The sequence below is a fragment of the Bos javanicus genome, chromosome 8 (genome assembly GCF_032452875.1).
Source record: "Bos javanicus breed banteng chromosome 8, ARS-OSU_banteng_1.0, whole genome shotgun sequence".
In the NCBI taxonomy this organism is placed as follows: domain Eukaryota; kingdom Metazoa; phylum Chordata; class Mammalia; order Artiodactyla; family Bovidae; genus Bos; species Bos javanicus.
Genome location: NC_083875.1, coordinates 66,514,157 through 66,538,735, shown reverse-complemented (window position 1 = coordinate 66,538,735; position 24,579 = coordinate 66,514,157). Strand labels below are relative to the sequence as shown.

Sequence of the window (24,579 nt, the reverse complement as noted above, 5' to 3'; positions counted from 1 at the left end):
ATTATGTAATATTTAATATAAGATTGATAAATCTGAAAAAATATATGGACCATGAATGACAGAGGGTTATCTATCAAATATAAAACTGTCTTGTAAATTGACCAAAAATTAAAGAAATAAAATAAAAATTAGGCAAAAGAATAAGAGTGAACAATGATCGGAAAAACAAGTCCAAATGGACAAAAAACAGGTGAGAAGATTATTTAATTCACCAGTAGTCCCATAAACACAAAGTAACAAAGAGATATTAGTTCATGTTCCTTGAGCTGGCAGGGGTATATGAGGGTTGCCTGAGATGGGATGGAAGGCTCTAACATACATTGCTGGTGGACAATGTCATATTATAGCTTTTTGGAAGGCCATCCAACAACGTTTATTAAAATGTAAAACTGTATAAAATTTGTGACCAAGAAATTCTACTTCTGGAATTTTATCCTATCAAAAGGGAAGCCCCTGTACTGAGCACACATGTGCAACTGTCAGCTTATAGTGGTAAAAAAGTTGAGATAAAGCAATGCCCTGAGTAGGAAATGACTAGATAAATAATGGTACGTTTTCCTAATGGATAGTGATGTGGACATTCTAATGTAGAACTACTCCTGATAATGGAAAAGAATTCTTACAAGGTATTGTTGAATCAAAAAATCTAGATGGAGAAAAACTTTTATAAAATGATTTTTTTGTAAACAATGTCAAATGTGGAAGCATATAGATTCATAAATACATGTGTGAGTATGAGTCTATCTATCTATAGAGGATTCCATTACTATAGACCAAACAAGGAAGGACAAATATTAGCTTTGTAACATCCCAGCTTGACAGAGGGACTGTAGCCATGTGGAGAATACGGAGAAAGAAGGAAGAAACCAATTGAAAACAAAAACACTGCATTAAAATGCCTTAATATGATTGCACTTTAACATTTTTGTGAAACTATTCATCTATTTCCACGAACACATAAAAATGAAACCACACATAAACTAAAAAAAGTACAGTAGGCTTTCTGTATATCCAGGTTCTGCATCCTCATATACAACCAACCAACCGGGAAAATACTTAGAAAGAAAAATTTCAGAAAATTCCAAAGAGCAAAACTTGAACTTGACCAGCACCAGCAACTACTCACATAACAATTGCATTATATTTACAACTATTTACATATCATTTACATCGTGTTAGGTACTATACATATTCTAGAGTCGATTTAAAGTATATGGGAGGATATGACTAGGTTATATGCAAATACTGTGCCATTTTATACAAGGGACTTGAGCATCCATTGCTCCAATTCGGGGATCCTGGAACCAATTCCCCAAGGATATCTAAGGATAACGATTCACGTGATTTGTACCTTCCCTGCCTTCAGAAGAGGTATATTTTAAAGCTGAATCAATCAAACTGCAGTTCCCTTTTCTCTTGAACTTGCGTATAGACTTTCTTACCATGATGAGGACCTGTGGCTTGTGTTTCTTGGACAAATCAATGATATCCACTTCATTATAATAGAGATTTTCAAAACAGCCATGAAAGTTTTTATGTGGGAATGCCACTGATTTTCCATGACCAGGAATCCCTCCGAAGCTGATCTTAGAAAGAAAAAAATGACATAAATAACATTGTTTAATGATTTTCTGATTATCTGACTAAACATGTATGATTATTGGGTATAATGGTAATTGTCTCAAATCTGCTTGGCATTATTTTATATTATCATGCTAATTTCAAAGGAGGTTTTATATGTATTTACCAATGCTTTATTTATTACACTAAGATAAATATATTAAATATCCTTCTTATAATTTGCTGCTACTCATATAGTTCTGTTATTTTTGTTGATGGGGAATATTGCATCTTTATGCCCATCGTAAATTTCGATTTTTGTGACAAGGCAGCCTACTGTGATGATATTCGACTTTATAAACTAGACTGTGGGATCCTGCTCTTTGCCACAACTCTGAGAGATGAGAATTACAAAGCCACTAATAATATCATTTAAGACCAGAATCTCCAGCTGGTCTCTGCTGCTGAGGCCACTCATACCAAGTGAATGTTGAAACCTGGTTTGCTGACAGATGTGCTCAGCAGAACTGGCAGAACAAACAATGCATTTCAGTGTATATTAGACACACGTGGGCAACATGCTGCAAATATCGTCTGGTGTTTAAAAACCCCAAGAAACAGTATTCTGAGATCTGTGCATTTGGCTTTCTTGTTACTTAAAAAATTCAGATTGGAATATATGTGGATTACTTCTCTAAATTATCCTAGGTAGCTAATTCTGTTTAGGATTGCCCTAAAACAAAGAAATCTCCAAGGTAATATTCACAGCCAAACACCAGATGGAATACAGAACTGTGTGAACAAATGCATTTAAAAATATTCTTTGTTGAACTGGTAGCTCTTCATGTATGGATTTCCTAAATTTAACAACTATTTACTCTCATGTGAAGACTAACATCTGTAAGGAATAAAATGTCTCAATAGCTTGAGCATGTATCTTCCAGTGTGAAGTTACCACACATAAGAAATATTTTATCAGAGTTCTGAATTATTAGGAAAGGGAACTTTTCACCGTAGTAGTATTTTCCCTAGAAGATTACACTGCAATCAAATTATAAAATCTGTAATACTTAAAAGGTCATTTCACACCTTATAATCGAGATCCACATAGCTGGACTCTCCTTTTGCCCGAAAATGATGAGTGTGTGTATCCACAGTGAAGTTGACATCTGTACTGAGGAGCTCAATGAGAACAGAATGCCAGTGTTCATCGTCCAGCAGACTGCCCAGCATGAGAGCATCAGGCGAGGGCAAGTCAGCATGACCTGAAAAGAGAAGAAGTGTAAATGCACCGTTCCATCCAGCTCAATACCATGATTTCTTCAGTGTTTTCAGGTTTAGCATTTTTCACATCAGTTACACTTTCCTTACATTCTTTTATCCCAAGAACTGGCGAGCTGCTTTTATCTTAATCTTAAATACAGTCTTCTTTGATATTGAGTAGCATCTTCTATCTAACTTGTTTTATTATTATTATGTACTGAATTTTCAATTTTCTTGAAAATATTTTCTTCCTAGGTCCTCATCCATAGGACTACTTCAAAAGTTTCCGATAAGCCACCCTTGTCATCATGATATTATCAGGTTATTTATTGAGCATCTACTACTGATCTTACATGATTATCAAGAAATAAAACTTTTTACATAAAAGCATACTGAAGAGCACACATGCTGTTCTTAGTATAGCTCTGTAGGTGACCACGTGTCCATTTGTCTGGACAGTTTTGGTCTTCAGAATAATTATTTATAGGGTCTACTTTTTTTCACAAAAGTGTTCTTTTTTGTTGTATGTTTGTTTTGTTTTTTAAAGAAAGGCAGACTGCCACATGGAATGCCTCATTTGGATGTGTCTGGAGTCTTGGAAGCTTGACGACCCTACGTTCTCCTGCAAATGGACCTTGAGAGCTTGTTTTGAGGTTCTAGCAGAGAAGCAAAGCTACGCATATACCCTTGACCAAAGAATGGCCCTCCTCTAGAGGAGAAGGTGGTCCTCTTCAACCAAGTGCGCAGCTTTGGGAGGAACACACATGGAGCTGTGAGGGAGGAAGGGAACACCTTTCTAGCCAAGCCAGATCACCCTCACATCCAAAAGTACTCTGGTTTTAAATTAACTACTTAACTGCGAAGAAAAATCCATCACAAAGGATACTTTCATCTAAATAGTATTTCCCCAAAACACCTTTTTTTTTTTTTTTTTTTACCTGAATTAAGGAATAAGATGAGTTTTCCTTTAACTAACTCCAGGGTGATGTGTTTGTCATTTGGTCCTTCTCTGTGGAGTAGAATCCCATTGTTCTCTCTGGTTTTAAATTTCAGAGAAATAACTTCTTTGATTGGATTCATGGATTTATGATTAAATGTGTACAGCAAAGAACTCTTCCCATCAAAATGAACCATCTCGGATCCTACAATGGAAGACATTAATGTGGTCTAATTATAATACAGTCTTATCAGTGCGTTGAAATGTGTAAGTCAGCACACAGATATACACACATAGCATATCTCTGGCTTGTTTAGAGTATCTAACATATTTGACATATCTAAACTCCACTATTTGCCTTTTCTTCCATCTTCCCCAAAATGTATCATCTAGAAATGTTGGTTAATTTCAATTTCTCCTATCTTTTACTGGCCTATTTCCATCCTGTAAATAACAAAGATCAGGAAAAAAAGTTAAAGTCAGTTTCCCCTGAATAAAATCTCCCTGTACATTTAATAATCATTCAACATTTCTGTTTTTCTGAAAAGCTATACTAGTTCTCACAGACTGGTAAGAAATTAATAATAGTGTCATTCAATGTAAAGGGCTTAATTATTTCTGAACCAGAAACTGACTTTTAACAATTCTCACATAAGCAGTCACTTTAATATATTTTTGTCTGGCCATAAAAGACACACATAAAGATACCAGATATACTAAATACTACTGCAGACCATATTAAAGGGTTCTCAGTAAACAGGGATGTATTTTTATTCCGACATTTTGATCCAGTGACAGCACAAGGGCACAGCTATTTTGTGTTGTACCTTAAGCACACTAGGAAGATTGTTTTGCCACGTACTCTGTGTCTAATGTGTACATGGACCTGCATTTCATTCAGGTTAACTATTTCCAGGGCTTCCCTTGTGGCTCCGCTGGAAAAGAATCTGCCTTCATTGCAGGAGACCTGGGTTTGATGCCTGGGTTGGGAAGATCCCCTGGAGAAGGGAGAGGCTACCCACTCCAGTATTCTGGCCTGGAGAATTCCTGGACTGTATAGCACATGGGGTCGCAAAGAATCCAACATGACTGAGCAACTTTCATTTCTTTCAATCTGTGGGCTTCCCTGGTGGCTCAAACAGTAAAGCATCTGCCTGCAATGCGGGAGACCCAGGTTCGAAGATCCCCTGGAGAAGGAAATGGCAACCCACTCCAGTACTCTTGCCTGGAAAATTCCATAGATGGAGGAGCCTGGTGGGCTACAGTCCATGGGGTCGCAAAGGGTCGGACATGACTGAACGACTTCACTTCACTTTAACTATTTCCAGAAAACCCTTTATATTCACAACTTAAAAAGAATCATCCATTTTATGCAGGTACCTTTTGAAAAATGCAGAAGTTTGATTCATGTCAGTCAGTCCAGTTCAGTCGCTCAGTCAACGGAACTGAAACGACTTTTTGCAATCCCATGGACTGCACCATGCCAGGCTTCATTGTCCATCACCAACTCCCAGAGCCTATTCAAAACTCATGTCCATCAATTCAGGGATGCCATCCAACTATCTTACCCTCTGTCATCCCCTTCTCCTCCCACCTTCAATCTTTCCCAGCATCAGGGTCTTTTCAGATGAGTCAGCTCTTCGTATCAGGTGGCCAAAGTATTGGAGTTTCAGCTTCAGCATCAGTCCTTCCAATGAATATTCAGGACTGATTTCATTTAGGATGGACTGGTTGGATTTCCTTGCAGTCCAAGGAACTCTCAAGAGTCTTCTCCAACACAATTCAAAGCATCAATTCATCAGCACTCAGCTTTCTTTATAGTCCAACTCTCACATCCATACATGACTATTGGAAAAAAAAAAAGCCTTGACTAGACAGACCTTTGTTGGACAAGTAATGTCTCTGCTTTTTAATACAATATCTAGGTTGGTCATAGCTTTTCTTCCAAGGAGCAAGTGTCTTTTAATTTCATAGCTGCAGTCACCATCTGCAGTGATTTTGGAGCCCCAAATAATAAAGACTCTCACCATTTCCATTGTTTCCCCAACTATTTGTCATGAAGTTATGGGCCCAGATGCCATGATCTTAGTTTTCTGAATGTTGAGTTTTAAGCCAACTTTTTCACTCTCCTCTTTCCCTTTCATCAAGAGGCTCTTTAGTTCTTCTTCGCTTTCTGCTGTAAGGGTGGTGTCATCTGCATATCTGAGGTTATTGATATTTCTCCTGGCAATCTTGATTCTAGCTTGTGCTTTATCCAGTCTGATATTTTGTATGATGTTCTGAATATAAGTTAAATAAGCAGGGTGACAATATACAGCCTTAATGTACTCCTATCCCAATTTGGAACTAGACTGTTGTTCCATATCCAGTTCTAATTGTTGCTCCCTGACCTGCACGCAGATTTCTCTGGAGGCAGGTCAGGTGGTCTGGTATTCCCATCTCTTTCAGAATTTTCCAGTTTGTTGTGATACACGCCATCAAAGGCTTTGGCATAGTTAATAAAGCAGAAGTAGCTGTTTTTCTGGAACTCTCTTGCTTTTTCAATGATTCAGTGGATGTTGGCAATTTGATCTCTGGTTCCTCTGCCTTTTCTAAATCCAGTTTGAACATGTGGAAATTCACAGTTCACATACTGTTGAAGCCTGGCTTGGAGAATTTTGAGCCTTACTTTACTAGCATGTGGGATGAGTGCAATTGTGTGGTAGTTTGAGCATTCTTCGACATTGCCTTTCTTTGGGATTGGAATGAAAACTGACCTTTTCCAGTCCTGTGGCCACTGCTGAGTTTTCCATATTTGCTGGCATATTGAGTGCAACACTTTCACAGCATCATCTTTTAGGATTTGAAATAGCTCTACTGGAATCACCTCCACTAGCTTTGTTCATAGTGATGCTTTCTAAGGCCCACTTGGCTTCACATTTCAGGATATCTGGCTATTAGGTGAGTGATCACACCATTGTGGTTATCTGGGTCATGAAGATCTTTCTTGTATAGTTCTTCTGTGTATTCTTGCCACCTCTTCTCTTAGATTCACATATAAAATGTAAAATATATAAACTCTTAACTCTGTCTCTAAGCCATATAATCAAACAATTGTTCTTTGTTGCATAATTAAATAGACATGATTAATAAAAACATAACTCTGTTAAATTCAAATGTGTCCCTTAGAGTATAAGATAATAATAAACTAATGAAAACTTGACAGTAAAGAATTTAAATGCTTTCACATTTTTGCAGTATAGTTTATGTGTCACTGAAAGGCAATGCTTATTTTTGCAGTCAGTCGATAAATTTTTTTTCTGTAAGTGATTTTCCCAGGATTATTTTGATTGAATTATTTTTTTCCTCATCTTCCCTCTTGCTGTATTGCTTTGTAATAGTAATACTCATATTCTAGGGATCAGAATCTCTTGGAGTGTTTGTTAAACACAGACTGCTGGGTCCCATCTCAGGGTTTCTGACTGACCAGGTGTGTGTATGTGTGAGGGGGGCGGCCCTGAGTATCTGGGTTTCTAAAAAGTCCCCTGTGATATTGATGCTGCTGATCTATGCCTATATTTTGAGAACCACTGCTCCAAATCACCTAAATTATATTTCCCAGAATATTCTCCTCAGGCAAAATGGAGTCATGAAAAATGTATTATGTGATAGAAACACAAAAACATGGCTTAAAAAAAATTCTTTTATCCTAATGTTTTGACTCTCTCTCTAACATGATCACTAACACTAGTTTCTAGAACAATTAACCACATGTGAGTCATCAAATTATATTTTATGAGGCAGATTCAACATGTATTTTGATGGATTTTTTTAAGCCTAAAGTGACTAAATTATAATACAGATATGTAACCACTTAAAAATCATGTATCTTGTAACAGTTTAACTAAAATCTTAAATGATAATAACTTGAGCTCAATTGAAGAGGTTACTATAGAGATAAAATTCAAAAATTGCTTTTAGAAATCCAGACTTTTAAACTTCCCTTCATCTGACACCATCCACATCACGCTGCAGCCTGTTATTGTACAGTCCCACGAGCTAATTTTTCAAGATTTATTTAAAAAGAATCAAGCTTGAAAACAAAGAAGAGTTGGCAGAGAGTATAAGAACCTGCAAAGCCAAAAAACATTTGCTGGCTGATCCTTTACAGAAGTTTGCCATCCCCACTCAGCAGAACCACTTAGCGATTATTTCTGGACCTGGGTCCTGATGTTCAAGCAGTAAGAATGAACTCACAACCAGACATTTTGTGACTTTTCTATGATTGAAAAATCAAAAATCCTATTTTATATAGGAAATCACAAATGTCATTATTTTTGTGGACTTTCCTATTACATAATTCAATATACTCTATTTTCGAATATATATTTTATGAGGTAAAGAATAGGTCAATATTTCTTCTCCTGGCTATATATTTCTGCGTATAATATAAAAGACTGGTTTCTATACACAGTCTTCCATAGCTTCAAATTCTACTTTGCCCAGGATTTTGCTTTGGTATAACGAAATTTTTTTATTAAAAAAAAACACTTCTTTCCATCTTCCCTATCCCCCAACCTCAAACTAATTTCCATCCATTCCACAAGCACAGCTTTATTTTCAGTTGATATTGATGCAAGTATTACAAACTCTGCTGGATGCTGGGACAAAACAGGAGAGGACAGATATGGCCCAGCCCTCCTGGAACTGACAGTTCTTCCCTCACTTTCTCATTTCTACTATCAGGAAAAAACAGATCACACCTATAATATCTAATGTCTTACTGTGGGTTGCTAGGAAACTACAGTGACAAGGAAATGTTTTAGAGCTCAGGATGGAGATAGGAGAAACAAAGACTTCTCTGGTGAAAGTGTTTGGAAAGAAAGAATGCAAAGAATCAAGATCATCTAGGTATCAAACTATCACACAATAAATACTCTTTATACAAAATTTACACATAGGCATTGGAAAGTCGCCAACCATGGTTCAAAAACTGGGCTGCAGTGTTAACCAAGAAGCCCTCCAGGTAAGCCCACACAACAAATAAGAATACACATGATCACATAGAATATTTAGATTGGAAACTCAGTTATAATAAGCCTCATTGAACAGAATCTATTTTATAAAATATCATTCACCACCAAGTGTTCATAAATTAATCTGAATATTTGAAAACAAATTGGCAAGTCAATATATATGTATATTTTTAAATTTAGCACTAAATACTGAAACATGATTCGTAAAAGCTAAATGTAAAAAATTTTAAGATAGTCATATTTTGGGATAGAGAGTATTTTGTTCAGTAAGTCAGCAGCAATGACCTCTCCCAATATGAATGGGGGAGAACACTTTGTGATCCTCCTTGAGTTTAATCTCCACTAAGTAGAGGCTCCCTTTAGCTTCAAATCATCAATCATGCCATGACCTGCAGAAGCCAACTTTCATGTCTCAGGGCTTACTGGTAATGAATGCCAAGATGAACTCGTTTCCACCAGTCCCCTAAGCATAAAATTTTTGCTATTGTACTCCTATAAAAGCAAATCAAATATTATATGCCCACAACTAATACAAATAATCCACTATATTTATTTGAATGAAAACACCAAAATAGTGCATTAAATTACCAATTGGCATCATACTTAACTTTTACAAGAAATCCTCATATTTATAAAATGCTTTTGTATGCAATTCAATTATTTAAACTATTGGGGTACTTGACACAGAAGTCACTCATTATGTGTTGAAATAGAAAGCAATAGTTTCCTCTATTGTAAGAGTACAGAACCTACATTCCAAAAAGAGTAGGGGAAATGTGATATTTAGCTGAAAATAGGAAGTGTTTTTCCAATGTCACATGTTATAAACATTTGCTTTGTTAACTAAGGCTATATTTTGATAAATGCATCAGTAACAATATTATTAAAGAAAACCCCACACATGCTTGCCATTTTATCAGGAGGGAGAATAAGTTAGTGCTGATATATTTAGAGCCTCTGGATCTGGTCCCACAAACAGCCCTTCATAACACAGAACAGTTGCTCAGAGAAAGAATCTGTGAAGTTGTCCTGTAAGGATTTGAATATTGGTTCCATAGTGGAAAACTTACTCAACCTCTCTGTGCCTCAGTTTCCTCACCTGTAAAAGGATAAAGAAGTCTCTCCCACACAACACTAAGTATATTGTTACTAAAAAACTTATCTATACAGTATGTACAGCAATGTCTGAAACATGTCTAGTCCACAGTGGGCATGGGCTACATCATTATTGTTAGTAGTAAGTCACTTCAGTCATCTCTGACTCTTTGCCACCCAATGGACTGTAGCTCTCCTGCTTCCTCTGTCCATGGGATTCTCCAGGCAAGAATACTAGAGTGGGTTGCCATTTCCTTCTCCAGGGGCCCTTCCTGATTCAAAGATCAAACCTGCATCTCTGGCATCGCAGGCAGATTCTTTACCACTAAGCCAATAGGGAAGCCCCATCTTCTATTTATGTGAAGTGAAAGTCGCTCAGTCATGTCTGACTCTTTGAGACCCCATGGGCTATGCAGTCCATGGAATTCTCTAGGCCAGAATACTGGAGTGGGTAGCCTTTCCCTTCTCCAGGGAATCTTTATACTTGGACACAAATTGAGAATGAGAAATCCATGCCCAAATTTATTTGATCTACAAAGAATAGGCATTTCCCTTCACCTCTACTCACTCCTTAGTATCTGGGGAACAGAGATTGTGCCTTATTCACTTTATTCAGCAGGGTGGCTTGCATGGGGTAAAAGTTTTGTAAACATGTATTGAACTAATACTTTTTCTAATCTAGTTTCAATATTTTCTTTTTCCATAATTGTAATGTATAATACAGATCAGCATTCTCTCATATGACTAAAGATCATTATTAACTTCCGGAGTTTTTATTTGTCATGGTGACTACTTATCCTTTCATCCTACGTTCCTCTATTCCTATTAATGCATTTTTGAAACTGAAATCTACTTCGAGTAGAATCAGTGCTTAACAGAAGGAAGTTCCATATGCAGACTTTTCTCTCAACATTCTCCCTAAATATTACAAAATAAACATTCTTTATTTTTATAAAACATTAGGAACAGGTTTATAAACATTGACACATGGTGCGGTTGTTACAAAGAACATTTTTCACTGCAACAATCAATGTATTTTTTTTTAAGTAAAATAAACACAAGGTTTTAAAACAGGCAAGTACATGTTCTAGTCCCTTCTTCTCTTCCCTCTTAACCCATTTGATTTTCAATGCATGATTTGACACAGGACGGACGTGCCACTTGGATGACTGTAGACCCCGAAGGGGATCCCCATTCTGTGCCTATCTAGTCTACATTTCTGAATTCATGAACTATGTCCCTCATTTCTTCTCCCCTCCTCTCCTCTCTTCCTTTCTTCCCTCTCTCACTCCAACAATAAACACAGTGATGAATATAAAATTTCATTACAACTGTGGGGCTAATACAACACAATATGACGAGGGAACACTTGAAAATGACACTGAATATGAACATGTGGAGTCAAAGTAAATGGCAGGAAAGAATCAAAAGATGACTAAAAAAATCTCATCAAAGAAATGATGGTGAAACTGCAGAGAATTAGCTAGATGTCTGTGGAGAAGGCAATGGCACCCCACTCCAGTACTCTTGCCTGGAAACTCCCATGGATGGAGGAGCCTGGTGGGCTACAGTCCATGGGGTCGCTAGGAGTTGGACATGACTGAGCGATTTCACTTTCACTTTTCACTTTCATGCATTGGAGAAGGAAATGGCAACCCACTCCAGTGTTCTTGCCTGGAGGATCCCAGGGACGGGGGATCCTGGTGGGTGGCAGTCTATGGGGTTGCACAGAGTCGGACATGACTGAAGCAACTGAGCAGACGTCGGGGGCTTCATAGACCTGTGTCAAGGATGTCAAGTTGGAATTGATCAGACTGTATGTAAATGTTGCTGAAAACTTACGAAATGGGATGAAAGCTCAGAGAACAATTTTGAGTAGAATATATAGCCTAGAACAAGTCCATAAGAAATGTTAACTTTAACTGGATGGGAATGCTAGAGAGGCGAGGGGCAGGGGAAAGTGAAGAGTCTCATGCTAGATCCTGGCCTTGGTGTGTAGGTTAGTAGGGACTCTAAGAAGACCTGACACTTTCCACTTTTACTCTAGAAATGGGGGAAAGGCTTTTCAGTTAGTGAAAATATATATGCCAACTGAAGAAGCCATGAAGGTATGCAGTGTTTATAGGAATAGTAAATATCATTGTAAATGGAATGTAAAAAGATGACACTAAAAAGAGATAAGCAATCTAGACATTCTCTCACTAACAACAGGGCAGAGGAAGTACACATGAAAAAAAGATAATAATTATCACTTTGAGCTATAAACCAAATCAGATTAAATTACTACCAAAAATAAAAATGCAAAGTGCTACACTTCAATCATTATTAATAATAAGAATGAAGACAAAACAGAGCCACTAATATTGAGAAATATATTCTGTGTTGTTTTACAAGTGATGATTATTTCCTATTTGCATTTTTATGCTAGGAGTCCCTTATGCCCAACAGTTCATGTTTGCTGAATTTAGGATGCACGCAGGTTCTGTGACAGCTGTACAGTCAACTGGCCCTTCCAGGCACCAGACACGCAGCTTTGATCTTCCTGGTACTGACCTCTAACCCAAGAAACTGGAGTAATATCTCTTCACCAAGAACATCAAGCTAACAGCAAATCCCCATCAAAGAGCATGTTCTGCTTTGAAGTCAGTAAACCTGAAGTTGCTTACAGAGTAATGGGAGAAGGAGACATTAATTTCATGGGATCAAAGAGAAACTCTAAATATCAGGCATCCTAGCCATCACAGCAGTGAGCACACTGACAGACCCCAGAACCAAAAGGATGGAAGGAAATACAGAAAGAGGGAAAATAGGTTGATGGCAACCCAGCACCATCCGTGCTGAATGGTCCAAGGACTCATAAACACTAGAGAGCTGAGGTGGGGTTAGGAAGCAGAGCCAGAGTAGAACATGCCATTAGGAAGGGGTATGAAACAGAGGCTGAAGGTGACCCTTGAATGTGGGATGGGTGGCTTGGGTGAGCCTCAGCTCCAGAACCACCCATTGTCTATGGGGGTTATCAAAGTGGAGCTGATATCTCCGCTGTTCAACAACTCACACCCATGCCATCCCTGCACCACAGGAACACTGAATTCCTACTCCCCCAGTTTACATATGTTGTTTTGTCTAACAAGCACCATCCCTACCCCCGTCTCACTGCCCATGACCTTTATTTTGAAAACTGAATTGTTTTGAAAAAGTTTCCTTTTCCAACCCAACCCCTCTGTTCCCCTTGCCCCATCATCATGTTACAATATATTTGCTTTGTATAATTTTATGACTTCTCATAAACTCCTGACAAAGAAATAAATAATCTCAAAAGCATCCTCCACATACAACCTAGTTCTCTGCAGATAAATTCACATATGACCAGTGAGGGAATAAAGAAATCAATGTCTGAATAGAATGGTAGTCGTGAATACAAAATGAGGAAAAAAGACAGTTTTAAATCTTAGATCCAATATGTAATAGCTCTCGCAAATATCTAATTTCTCAAAGGTTTGGTTTCTTTCTTTTCTGAAGCAGTGAGGTTACTACTATACTGAATTCATTTGGTTAGAGTGGGAGTTGAATGAGAAAATGTTGCAGGGGGTAGGATTTGACATATTAAATATCCTGTGTATGGTATATCTTATGGTTACACTTCTATACAAAGTTAATACTTTGATCAGGGACAGAATGAAGTGTGACAAAAACCCCAAGATGTTCCCAACCAACTTATTCTTCAGGTCACTCTTCCAGTTTTCTAGAAGATTATATTTTAAATTAATTTTTTCATTTTTGTGTTCACTTACAAAATACCAGAATATTCTAGACCTTCAAAATGGCAGCTGTAGATTTGATCCCCCATGTATTTCATGGAATGCTTTTACGCTTGTCTTTATGCTCAAATTGACTGCCAGCATCTTTATTTTTATTGTCAGTGGGGAAAAGCCGGAAGACATAAAACATAAATGATGTTCAAAAGAAGTTTCCACAGCGACGCAAGTAGAGAGAAAAGTGAGTCACCATGGGGACCAGGGAACATGGGGACATCTGTTCTTACCTGTTTTCCCACAGGAGGATCATTCCATCAATCACAATAAATACAACTGCTCTTGATTTGAGCTTTGTTTATTTTATGAAGTGCCTGCTATATAACAGGTATTCGGCTAACCTCTGACAATCTAAGATTTTAAAGCTCATTTCGGGTCCTTCTCCGAATTCAACCTTAAAATAACTGTAATATTATTAAGACTTTCCATAAAATCAGTTCTGCCTGCACAGATATTTAAAAAGCTGAAAAGTCAAGTTCCGTTTTCAATTTAGTGTTTAGAACACAGCACTCCACCAAAACCTTCATTTGAGGAATAAACACCACTTACTGTAGGCACATCCATACACTTCAATCCGCATCCCAATCCTGCCTTTGGGGTTCCAGGTTAAGGGGAGGAAGCGCAGGAATCTGGCTTCGAAGGTAGGCTGGAGTCTGTAGTGTACCACACTGTCTGCATTTGTGTTTCCTGGAAAACCCTGAAAGAAAACAGAGAAAGGAATCAATGTGTCTGCATAACACCATCTTCCTGCTCTCACCTCACAGGCTCATAATGGCAAACAAAGCTTCACTTTGTTAGTATGCAAATTCATGGCTGCTTTAGAGCAACTCTCCTAATTTTTGAGGCATGTGACAATCTCACTTCAATGCCTGGATTAGTCATCACCATCTAAACTTTCCTTATTTGTAGGGTAGTTTAAGCTTCAATGGCACCATTAAACTGGCTATAAACCTGCTGCTTTCGAAGACTTGCTTTTAGAAAGTGGCTCAGCCCCCACCTAAATCATTTCCTAATCTCCAAGTAGTCAAGACACACAACCTCACTTTCAGCACAAACAAGCACAATGTCAGCTTGCAGGATGTACAAAAAGAATCCTAAGATTCAACGCAATCCCTATCAAGCTACCAACAGTATTCTTCACAGAGCTAGAACAAATAATTTCACAATTTGTATGGAAATACAAAAAACCTCGAATAGCCAAAGCGATCTTGAGAAAGAAGAATGGAACTGGAGGAATCAACCTACCTGACTTCAGGCTCTACTACAAAGCCACAGTTATCAAGACAGTATGGTACTGGCACAAAGACAGAAATATTGATCAATGGAATAAAATAGAAAGCCCAGAGATAAATCCACGCACATATGGACACCTTATCTTCGACAAAGGAGGCAAGAATATACAATGGATTAAAGACAATCTCTTTAACAAGTGGTGCTGGGAAATCTGGTCAACCACTTGTAAAAGAATGAAACTGGACCACTTTCTAACACCATACACAAAAATAAACTCAAAATGGATTAAAGATCTAAACATAAGACCAGAAACTATAAAACTCCTAGAGGAGAACATAGGCAAAACACTCTCTGACATACATCACAGCAGGATCCTCTATGACCCACCTCCCAAAATATTGGAAATAAAAGCAAAAATAAACAAATGGGACCTAATTAACCTTAAAAGCTTCTGCACATCAAAAGAAACTATTAGCAAGGTGAAAAGACAGCCTTCAGAATGGGAGAAAATAATAGCAAATGAAACAACCGACAAACAACTAATCTCAAAAATATACAAGCAACTACTACAGCTCAACTCCAGAAAAATAAACGACCCAATCAAAAAATGGGCCAAAGAACTAAATAGACATTTCTCCAAAAAAGACATACAGATGGCTAACAAACACATGAAAAGATGCTCAACATCACTCATTATCAGAGAAATGCAAATCAAAACCACTATGAGGTACCATTTCACACCAGTCAGAATGGCTGCGATCCAAAAGTCTACAAATAATAAATGCTGGAGAGGGTGTGGAGAAAAGGGAACCCTCTTACACTGTTGGTGGGAATGCAAACTAGTACAGCCACTATGGAGAGCAGTGTGGAGATTCCTTAAAAAACTGGAAATAGAACCTCCTTATGATCCAGCAACCCCACTGCTGGGCATACACACTGAGGAAACCAGAAGGGAAAGAGACAGGTGTACCCCAATGTTCATCGCAGCACTGTTTATAGTAGCCAAGACATGGAAGCAACCTAGATGTCCATCAGCAGATGAATGGATAAGAAAGCTGTGGTACATATACACAATGGAGTATTACTCAGCCATTAAAAAGAATACATTTGAATCAGTTCTAATGAGGTGGATGAAACTGGAGCCTATTATACAGAGTGAAGTAAGCCAGAAGGAAAAACATAAATACAGTATTCTAACACATATATATGGAATTTAGAAAGATGGTAACAATAACCCTGTGTACGAGACAGCAAAAGAGACACTGATGTATAGAACAGTCTTATGGACTCTGTGGGAGAGGGAGAGGGTGGGAAGATTTGGGAGAATGACATTGTAACATGTAAAATATCATGTAAGAAACGAGTTGCCAGTCCAGGTTCGATGCACGATACTGGATGCTTGGGGCTAGTGCACTGGGACGACCCAGAGGGATGGTATGGGGAGGGAGGAGGGAGGAGGGTTCAGGATGGGGAACACATGTATACCTGTGGTGGATTCATTTTGATGTTTGGCAAAACTAATACAATTATGTAAAGTTTAAAAATAAAATAAAATTTAAAAAAAGAAAAAAAAAAAAAAAAGAATCCTAGACCCTAAAACTTGAGAGGTGGTGGGGTGGGGATCTGACCAGTGTTCTAGTTCAAAACCCTTAACTTATAAATGCAAAAATGTTAGTTACTTAGACATGTCTGACTCTTTGCAACCCCAGGGACTGTAGCCTGCCAGGCTTCTCTGTCCATGGGATTTCCCAGGCAAGAATACTGGAGTGGGTTGGCATGCCCTCCTCCAGGGGATCTTCCCAACCCAGGGATTGAACCTGCATTTCCTGCACTGTAGGCAGATTCTTCACTGCTGAACCACCAATGCAAAACTCAAGCCTAAGGAAATGAAGAGTCTATGCAGGCAGGACAGCTATTCTCCACTGTGGCCAGGACAAGATCATGGGGATTCAAATTTTGATCTGTGTTCACTGTGCTTTGTCAGGGTGCCCCAAGTTATCAGCATTTAGAAGCTGCTTGGGGAAACACATCAACGCCACCTGCCACAAGATAAGAGGTGTGATTTCTCAACTGTGGGAATCTGGCTTCATGCTAGAAGGGGTCAGCATGAGAGCAAAGAAACTTGTTATAAGCAGTATGACTTCTTTTTCATGGTGTTCTTTTTAATGTAAATATCAGAAAGTAGGGAAGCCAAAAAATGGATGGTATTGTTGTAGACATATACATCAATTACAGATATGTTACTAATGACATATTCATTTTAAAAAGACTTACATGTACGTGAGAAAGCTTGCATAAACATAGCACAAACTCCAACACACAGGAAGTGCATTCCAATGTAACTTCTCCAGTCATCCTGGCAAACCTCTCTTTAATAGTGTTTACTGTTCTGTTGTTTAGTCACTTAGTTGCACCTGGTTCTTTGCGACCCCATGGACTGTAGCCCACCAGGCTCCACTGTCCATGGGATTTCCCAGGCAAGAATACTGAAGTGGGTTGCCATTTCCTTCTTCACGGGATCTTCCTGACTCAGGGATTAAATCCACTTCTCCTGCTTGGCAGGTGGATTCTTTACTATTTCCCAGGCTTCCCACCTGTTCAGATCAGATCAGATCAGTCGCTCAGTCGTGTCAGACTCTTTGCGACCTCATGAATCGCAGCACGCCAGGCCTCCCTGTCCATCACCAACTCCCGGAGTTCACCCAGACTCACGTCCATCGAGTCAGTGATGACATCCAGCCATCTCATCCTCTGCATCCCCTTCTCCTCCTGCCCTCAATCTTTCCTAGCATCAGGGTCTTTTCCCAATGAGTCAACTCTTCGCATGAGGTGGCCAAAGTACTGCAGTTTCAGCTTTAGCATCATTCCTTCCAAAGAAATCCCAGGGCTGATCTCCTTCAGAATGGACTGGTTGGATCTCCTTGCAGTCCAAGGGACTCTCAAGAGTCTTCTCCAACACCACAGTTCAAAAGCATCAATTCTTCAGCGCTCAGCCTTCTTCACAGTCCAACTCTCACATCCATACATGACCACAGGAAAAACCATAGCCTTGACTAGACGGACCTTTGTTGGCAAAGTAATGTCTCTGCTTTTTAATATGCTATCTAGGTCGGTCATAACTTTCCTTCTAAGGAGTAAGTGTCTTTTAATTTCATGGCTGCAGTCACCACCTGTAGTGATTTTGGAGCCCAGAAAAATAAAGTCTGACACTGTTTCCACTGTTTCCCCATCTATTTCCCATGAAGTGGTGGGACCAGATTCTATGATCTTCGTTTTCTGAATGTTGAGCTTTAAACCAACTTTTTCACTCTCCACTTTCACTTTCATCAAGACGCTTTTGAGTTCCTCTTCACTTTCTGCCATAAGGGTGGTGTCATCTGCATATCTGAGGTTATTGATATTTCTCCCAGCAATCTTGATTCCAGCTTGCGTTTCTTCCAGTCCAGCATTTCTCATGATGTACTCTGCATATAAGTTAAATAAACAGGGTGACAATATACAGCCTTGATGTACTCCTTTTCCTATTTGGAACCAGTCTGTTGTTCCATGTCCAGTTCTAACTGTTGCTTCCTGACCTGCATACAAATTTCTCAAGAGGCAGATCAGGTGGTCTGGTATTCCCATCTCTTGAATAATTTTCCACAGTTTAATGTGATCCACATAGTCAAAAGCTTTGGCCCAGAGTTTATTGTATGTGAGCTCATGCTAAGTCACTTCAGTCATGTCTGACTCTTTGAGGCCCCATGGACTGTAGCCCCTGTAGGCTCTTCTGTCCATGGGACTCTACAGACAAGAATACTGGAGTGGGTTGCCATTTCCTTCTCCAAAGGATCTTCCCAACCCAGAGATCAAACCTGCATTTCCTGCGGCTCCTGGATTGCAAGTGAATTCTTTACCACTAAGCCCCTGGGGAAGCCCCAGAGTTTACTGTACTTTAAAAAATGATGGGTGGGTTTCAGATGAAATGAATCTAGCTGCCTCATATTATAGAATCTACATCCCTCTCACCTCTGCCATCTTGCCAATCTTGGTACATTAATAACTATACATCAATCTCTGTCCTGAAGTTTCATGACAATCTGAAAGAGCATCACAAGTCATCTGTAAAGAATTCCTTTTGTCTCTGCCTTCAAAGAGAAACCATGTGAAACCAAGAAGGATCACACGGGACCTTCCTGGAAGAGACTCCCCTGCACCATGCCCTCCACTTGTCTCCTATCTATAGAGAAAGTTTATCTTCCTAGACCTTCCCTGAGTTCCAAAGAGTAAATTTAATCATAGAAGTGAAAAAATGCAAAAAAAAAAAAAAAGAAAGAAAGCAAAATAATAAGTTTAGCTATTAAAGTTAAAGACCTTTAGCTATTAAAGTGAAAGACCTTTAGTACCTCCTCAAGGGCTATAGATATTATTTCGAGCCATGTCCTTTGAGCTGTTTTGAAAATATAAAAACCTCCACTAGGTGCAAGAAGTTAACTGTATGCTGCCCATGAGCACATAGATCCAAGACGGGTTGGAATCAGAAGTTGATGATGTTGACTCCTGATTATCTCATCACGAACCAATCAGAAGAATGTCCATGAGCTGATCACATACCTCACAAACCCCCTTTCCTTATCTATCTTTAAAAATCTTCCCCTGAAAGCCATTGGGGAGTTTCAGTTCAGTTCTGTCTCTCAGTCGTGTCTGACTCTTTGCGACCCTATGAATCACAGCACGCCAGGCCTCCCTGTCCATCACCAACTTCTAGAGTTCACTCAGACTCACATCCATCGAGTTGGTGATGCCATCCAGCCATCTCATCCTCTGTCATCCCCTTCTCCTCCTGTCCCCAATCCCTCCCAGCATCAGAGTCTTTTCCAATGAGGCTACTCTTCACATGAGGTGGCCAAAGTACTGGAGTTTCAGCTTTAGCATCTTTCCTTCCAAAGAACACCCAGGGCTGATCTCCTTTAGAATGGACTGGTTGGATCTCCTTGTAGTCCAAGGGACTCTCAAGAGTCTTCTCCAACACCACAGGTCAAAAGCATCAATTCTTCGGCCCTCAAGCTTTCTTCACAGTCCAACTCTCACATCCCTACATGACCACTGGAAAAACCATAGCCTTGACTAGATGAACCTTTGTTGGCAAAGTAATGTCTCTGCTTTTCAATATGCTATCTAGGTCAGTCATAACTTTCCTTCCAAGGAGTAAGCATCTTTTAATTTCATGGCTGCAGTCACCATCTGCAGTGATTTTGGAGTTTAGGTCTTTTTAAAAATACATATATGTTTATTTTTAATTGAAGTATAATTGGTTTACAGTATTGTATTGGTTTCTGCCAAACATCAACATGGTTTGAGTTCTCTGAGTCATACAGCAAATTCTCATTGGCTATCTATTTTATATATGGTAATATATGTTTGCAAGTTACTCTCTCCAAACATCCCACCCTCTCCTTCCTCCCACCCCCACTGTGTCTATAAGTCTGTTCTCTATGTCCGTCTCCACTGCTACCCTGCAAATGATTTCATCAGTACCATCTTTTTAGATTCCATATATATAATATTAATCACTCTTTAAGCACTACCTACCAGGACTCCTTGCTTGGCACCCTGCAATTAACGCTTTACTTTCCTTCACCACAACTCAATGTCAGTAGATTGGCTGTACTGCATGTGGGCAAGTGGACCCAAGTTTGGTTTGGTAATTGAACTGCAGGGTTCCTCTTTCTCTCCACCTGAGCCCTAGGACCTTCTATAGCCTCCAATGAACCAGGACTTTTACCAGCTCTTTCCACCTTGAGCATTTTAGAGTCACAAGGCCAAGTTTATGTGCTTAAAACTCTATATTTCTTTTTAAAATTGTTTCCATTGATTCTTCATGATATTCTTAACCAATTTTCCCAGGTGGTCTGTGCTCCAGGGAAGCCATAACCATTTAAGGTATTCCTAAGGATAACACAGCATCTTAACAGAAAACGCTGTCCCATCTAAGGATCTGACCAGTTTAAGCTCTGAAAACAAAGAGTAAGGTCTCTTAGGTGTATGTGTCTCTTTTGAAATCTACTGTCAAATGTTAAAACTATCTAAATTCCACCAATTTTTTGGAACCCATAATCAAAACATAAAATGTAGAGTTATTTTGGGGTGGGCTACCTTCAAATTCTGCACTCTTGGATCTCACAAAATTTTATTATTCAGAAATCAAAGATGTCACACAACAGACCTCCATTTAATAATAATAAACTCAGGGAACAAAAAGAGGTTGATTCTTTCTCATGCTCACTTGAAGTACAGGGACAAACCCACCTAATCTGCCAATGCAGTTAATACAAACAGCCAGATGTATTTAAGAGCAAGACTCCTTAAATCAACCAGGAATGGTGTCTGCCTAGTTATTTAGCTTTGCAAAATGCTGGGCCAGGTTTAACAACCAGATCAAACCAAGCCAAACTGGTAATAAAGTTTGTGAACCATCACGACCAGGGAGATTTCCTTGGTATAAACAAATGGAAATAATAAAAGAGAAGACTCAAATGTAATAAGTATGCATATTCCAGAGGTTGTGGTGCTGCTTCTTGGCTACTGAATGAAATGCCACCATAAGGTCATTTCATTATTTATCTTGTTCAATGAAAGTAAAATCTTTGACCTATATCATCTTTTCTTTCAAATGTTAACAACTGCTATGCCAAGGTCAGGTAAACCTTTTTTACTGCCTCTCTACTCCAAAGAAGAACTCAACAACATCTACTCCCCAACTTTATATTGGACCCCAGGCTGATATATGTAGAAGTAGCATTTTCTAAGCTTCACCACTGCCTAGGATGTGGCACTAAGCTGATATTGTCTGTTGCAAGACACAGTTCTTTTGTCTACAAAACCATTTTGACGAAATGTACTCTAAAGTTTGGAGTACTAATTGAGAAAAATATCTGAAATGTAAGCCACTCACTGACTACCTATAGGTAAACGTTCCAAAAGTCATGGCTGCAAGTACTATGGCCATGGCTGATATTGGGTTATCATTGTTGCATCCGGCAGAGACAGCTTATCTGTCAGACTCTGAAAGCTGTTCTTAATATTTTATCTCAGGTTCAATATCCAAGCACTGGCATGTGTGTATTCAGTCGTGTCCAACTATTCATGACTCCATGGACTGTAGCCCCTCAGGCTCTTCAGTTCAGTTCAGTTCAGTTCGGTCGCTCAGTTGTATCTGACTCTGTGACCCCATGAATTGCAGCTCGCCGGGTCTCCCTGTTCATCACCAACTTCTGGAGTTCACCCAAACTCATGTCCATTGAGTCGGTGATGCCATCCAGCCATCTCATCCTCTGTCATCCCCTTCTCCTCCTGCCCCCAATCTCTCCCAGCATCAGAGTCTTTTCCAATGAGGCAACTCTTCACATGAGGTGGCCAAAGTACTGCAGTTTCAGCTTTAGCATCAGTCCTTCCAAAGAACACCCAGGGCTGATCTCCTTTAGAATAGACTGGTTGGATCTCCTTGCAGTCCAAGGGACTCTCAAGAGTCTTCTCCAACACCACAGTTCAAAAGCATCAATTCTTCGGCACTCAGCTTTCTTCACAGTCCAACTCTCACATCCATACATAACTACTGGAAAAACCATAGCCTTGACTAGATGGACCTTTGTTGGCAAAGTAATGTCTCTGCTTTTGAATATGCTATCTAGGTTGGTCAGAACTTTCCTTCCAAGGAGTAAGTGTCTTTTAATTTCATGGCTGCAATCACCATCTGCAGTGATTTTGTAGCCCAAAAAAATAAAGTCTGACACTGTTTCCACTGTTTTCCTGTCTATTTCCCATGAAGTGATGGGACCAGATGTCATGATCTTCGTTTTCTGAATGTTGAGCTTTAAACCAACTTTTTCACTCTCCTCTTTCATTTTCATCAAGAGGCTTTTTAGTTCCTCTTCACTTTCTGCTGTAAGGTTGGTGTCATTGCATATCTAAGGCTATTGATATTTCTGCTGGCAATCTTGATTCCAGCTTGTGCTTCTACCAGCCCAGCGTTTCTCATGATGTACTCTGCATAGAAGTTAAATAAGCAGGGTGACAATATACAGCCTTGATGTACTCCTTTTCCTATTTGGAACCAGTCTGTTGTTCCATGTCCAGTTCTAACTGTTGCTTCCTGAGCTGCATATAGGTTTCTCAAGAGGCAGATCAGGTGGTCTGGTATTCCCATCTCTTTCAGAATTTTCCACAGTTTATTGTGATCCACACAATAAAGTCAAAGACTTTAGCATAATCAATAAAGCAGAAATAGATGTTTTTCTAGAACTCTCTTGCTTTTTCCATGATCCAGCGGATGTTGGCAATTTTATCTCTGCTTCCTCTGCCTTTTCTAAAACCAGCTTGAACATCTGGAAGTTCACGGTTCATGTATTGCTGAAGCCTGGCTCTTCAGTCCATGGAATTTTCCAGGCAAGAATCCTGGAGTAGATTGCCATTTCCTACTCCATAATATCTATGACATCCAGGTAAACTGGAAAGGAACATCACTGTAATTCCAACATTATAATTGAAGCTAAGAAGTAAAGTTGATATTTATTTTAGCATAGCTAGGAAATGAAATTATTTGCTAGGAATGATATTTTATTTTAAAAATTTTCCTTATACATTATTACTTCATTCTGAAGTACTCTGTTTATTGAATACAAACTGTATTTCAGATTGGTATGATGATAATGTTCTAAAACAAAAGGGATTTCTCTTTTTGTTTTATTGAAATTTAAGACAGAATACTCTTTGAAAAATACTTCAAGTGAGAATAACCAATGCTAATAGTCTATGAATAGAGGAGCTTAAGAACTTACTGTTTACAGTTTCTGAGATCTGCATACAAAACATTCACTATACGTGATTTTAATCCTAATCAATATTTGAATTGTATGTATGTATGTATGTATACATACATATGGGCTTCCCTGGTAGCTCAGCTGGTAAAGAATCTGCCTGAAATGCAAGAGACCCTGGTTCGATTCCTGGCTGTGGAAGATCCCCTGGAGAAGGGATAGGCTACACACTCCAGTATTCATGGGCTTCCCTGGTGGCTCAGATGGTAAAGAATCTGCCTGCAATACAGGAGACCTGGGTTCAATCCCTGGTTTGAGAATATCCCCAGGAGGAGGAAATGGCAACCCACTGCAATATTCTTGCCTGAAGAATTTTTATGGACAAAGGAGCCTGGTGGGCTATGGTCACAAAGAGTCAGACATGACTGAGCGACTAAGCACAGCACATACATACCTGTACCCATGGGATTATCGTAAATCATTCTAATTTTAAGAAATTACATTATTTTGTCTTATATAGAACTATTAATAGTTCCTTTGCAAATAAATAAATGATACATTTCTTTAAGATACAGAAATTTAAGTGAAATTAATTTGGAGTAGAATGTATGTCTAGTAACACCCCACTCTGACATCTGGGGTTTATTACTGAAATGATCTCATATTTTTTACTAAGCTGACTTTTTTAACTTTACAATATTATATTGATTTTGCCATACATCAAAATGAATCCGCCACAGGTATACATGTGTTCCCCATCCTCAACCCTCCTCCCTCCTCCCTCCCCATACCATTCCCCAGGGTCATCCCAGTGCACCAGCCCCAAGTATCCAGTATCATGCATCGAACCTGGACTGGTGACTCATTTC

The 24,579-nt window shown here is 39.0% G+C and overlaps 1 protein-coding gene across 3 annotated transcripts in view; it reads right to left on the bottom strand.

The window, feature by feature from the left end:
- LOC133252845 (contactin-associated protein-like 3) overlaps positions 1-24,579 on the bottom strand; it is a 236,558-nt gene that overhangs the window by 103,187 nt on the left and 108,792 nt on the right. For all 3 annotated transcript variants that reach the window (XM_061425821.1, XM_061425822.1, XM_061425823.1), the window contains exons 4-7: positions 14,232-14,379; positions 3,762-3,965; positions 2,650-2,825; positions 1,443-1,586 (exon numbers count right to left, since the gene is read on the bottom strand). In XM_061425821.1, coding sequence (XP_061281805.1) covers positions 1,443-1,586; positions 2,650-2,825; positions 3,762-3,965; positions 14,232-14,379 — 672 coding nt within the window. The remainder of the gene's footprint in view (positions 1-1,442; positions 1,587-2,649; positions 2,826-3,761; positions 3,966-14,231; positions 14,380-24,579) is intronic.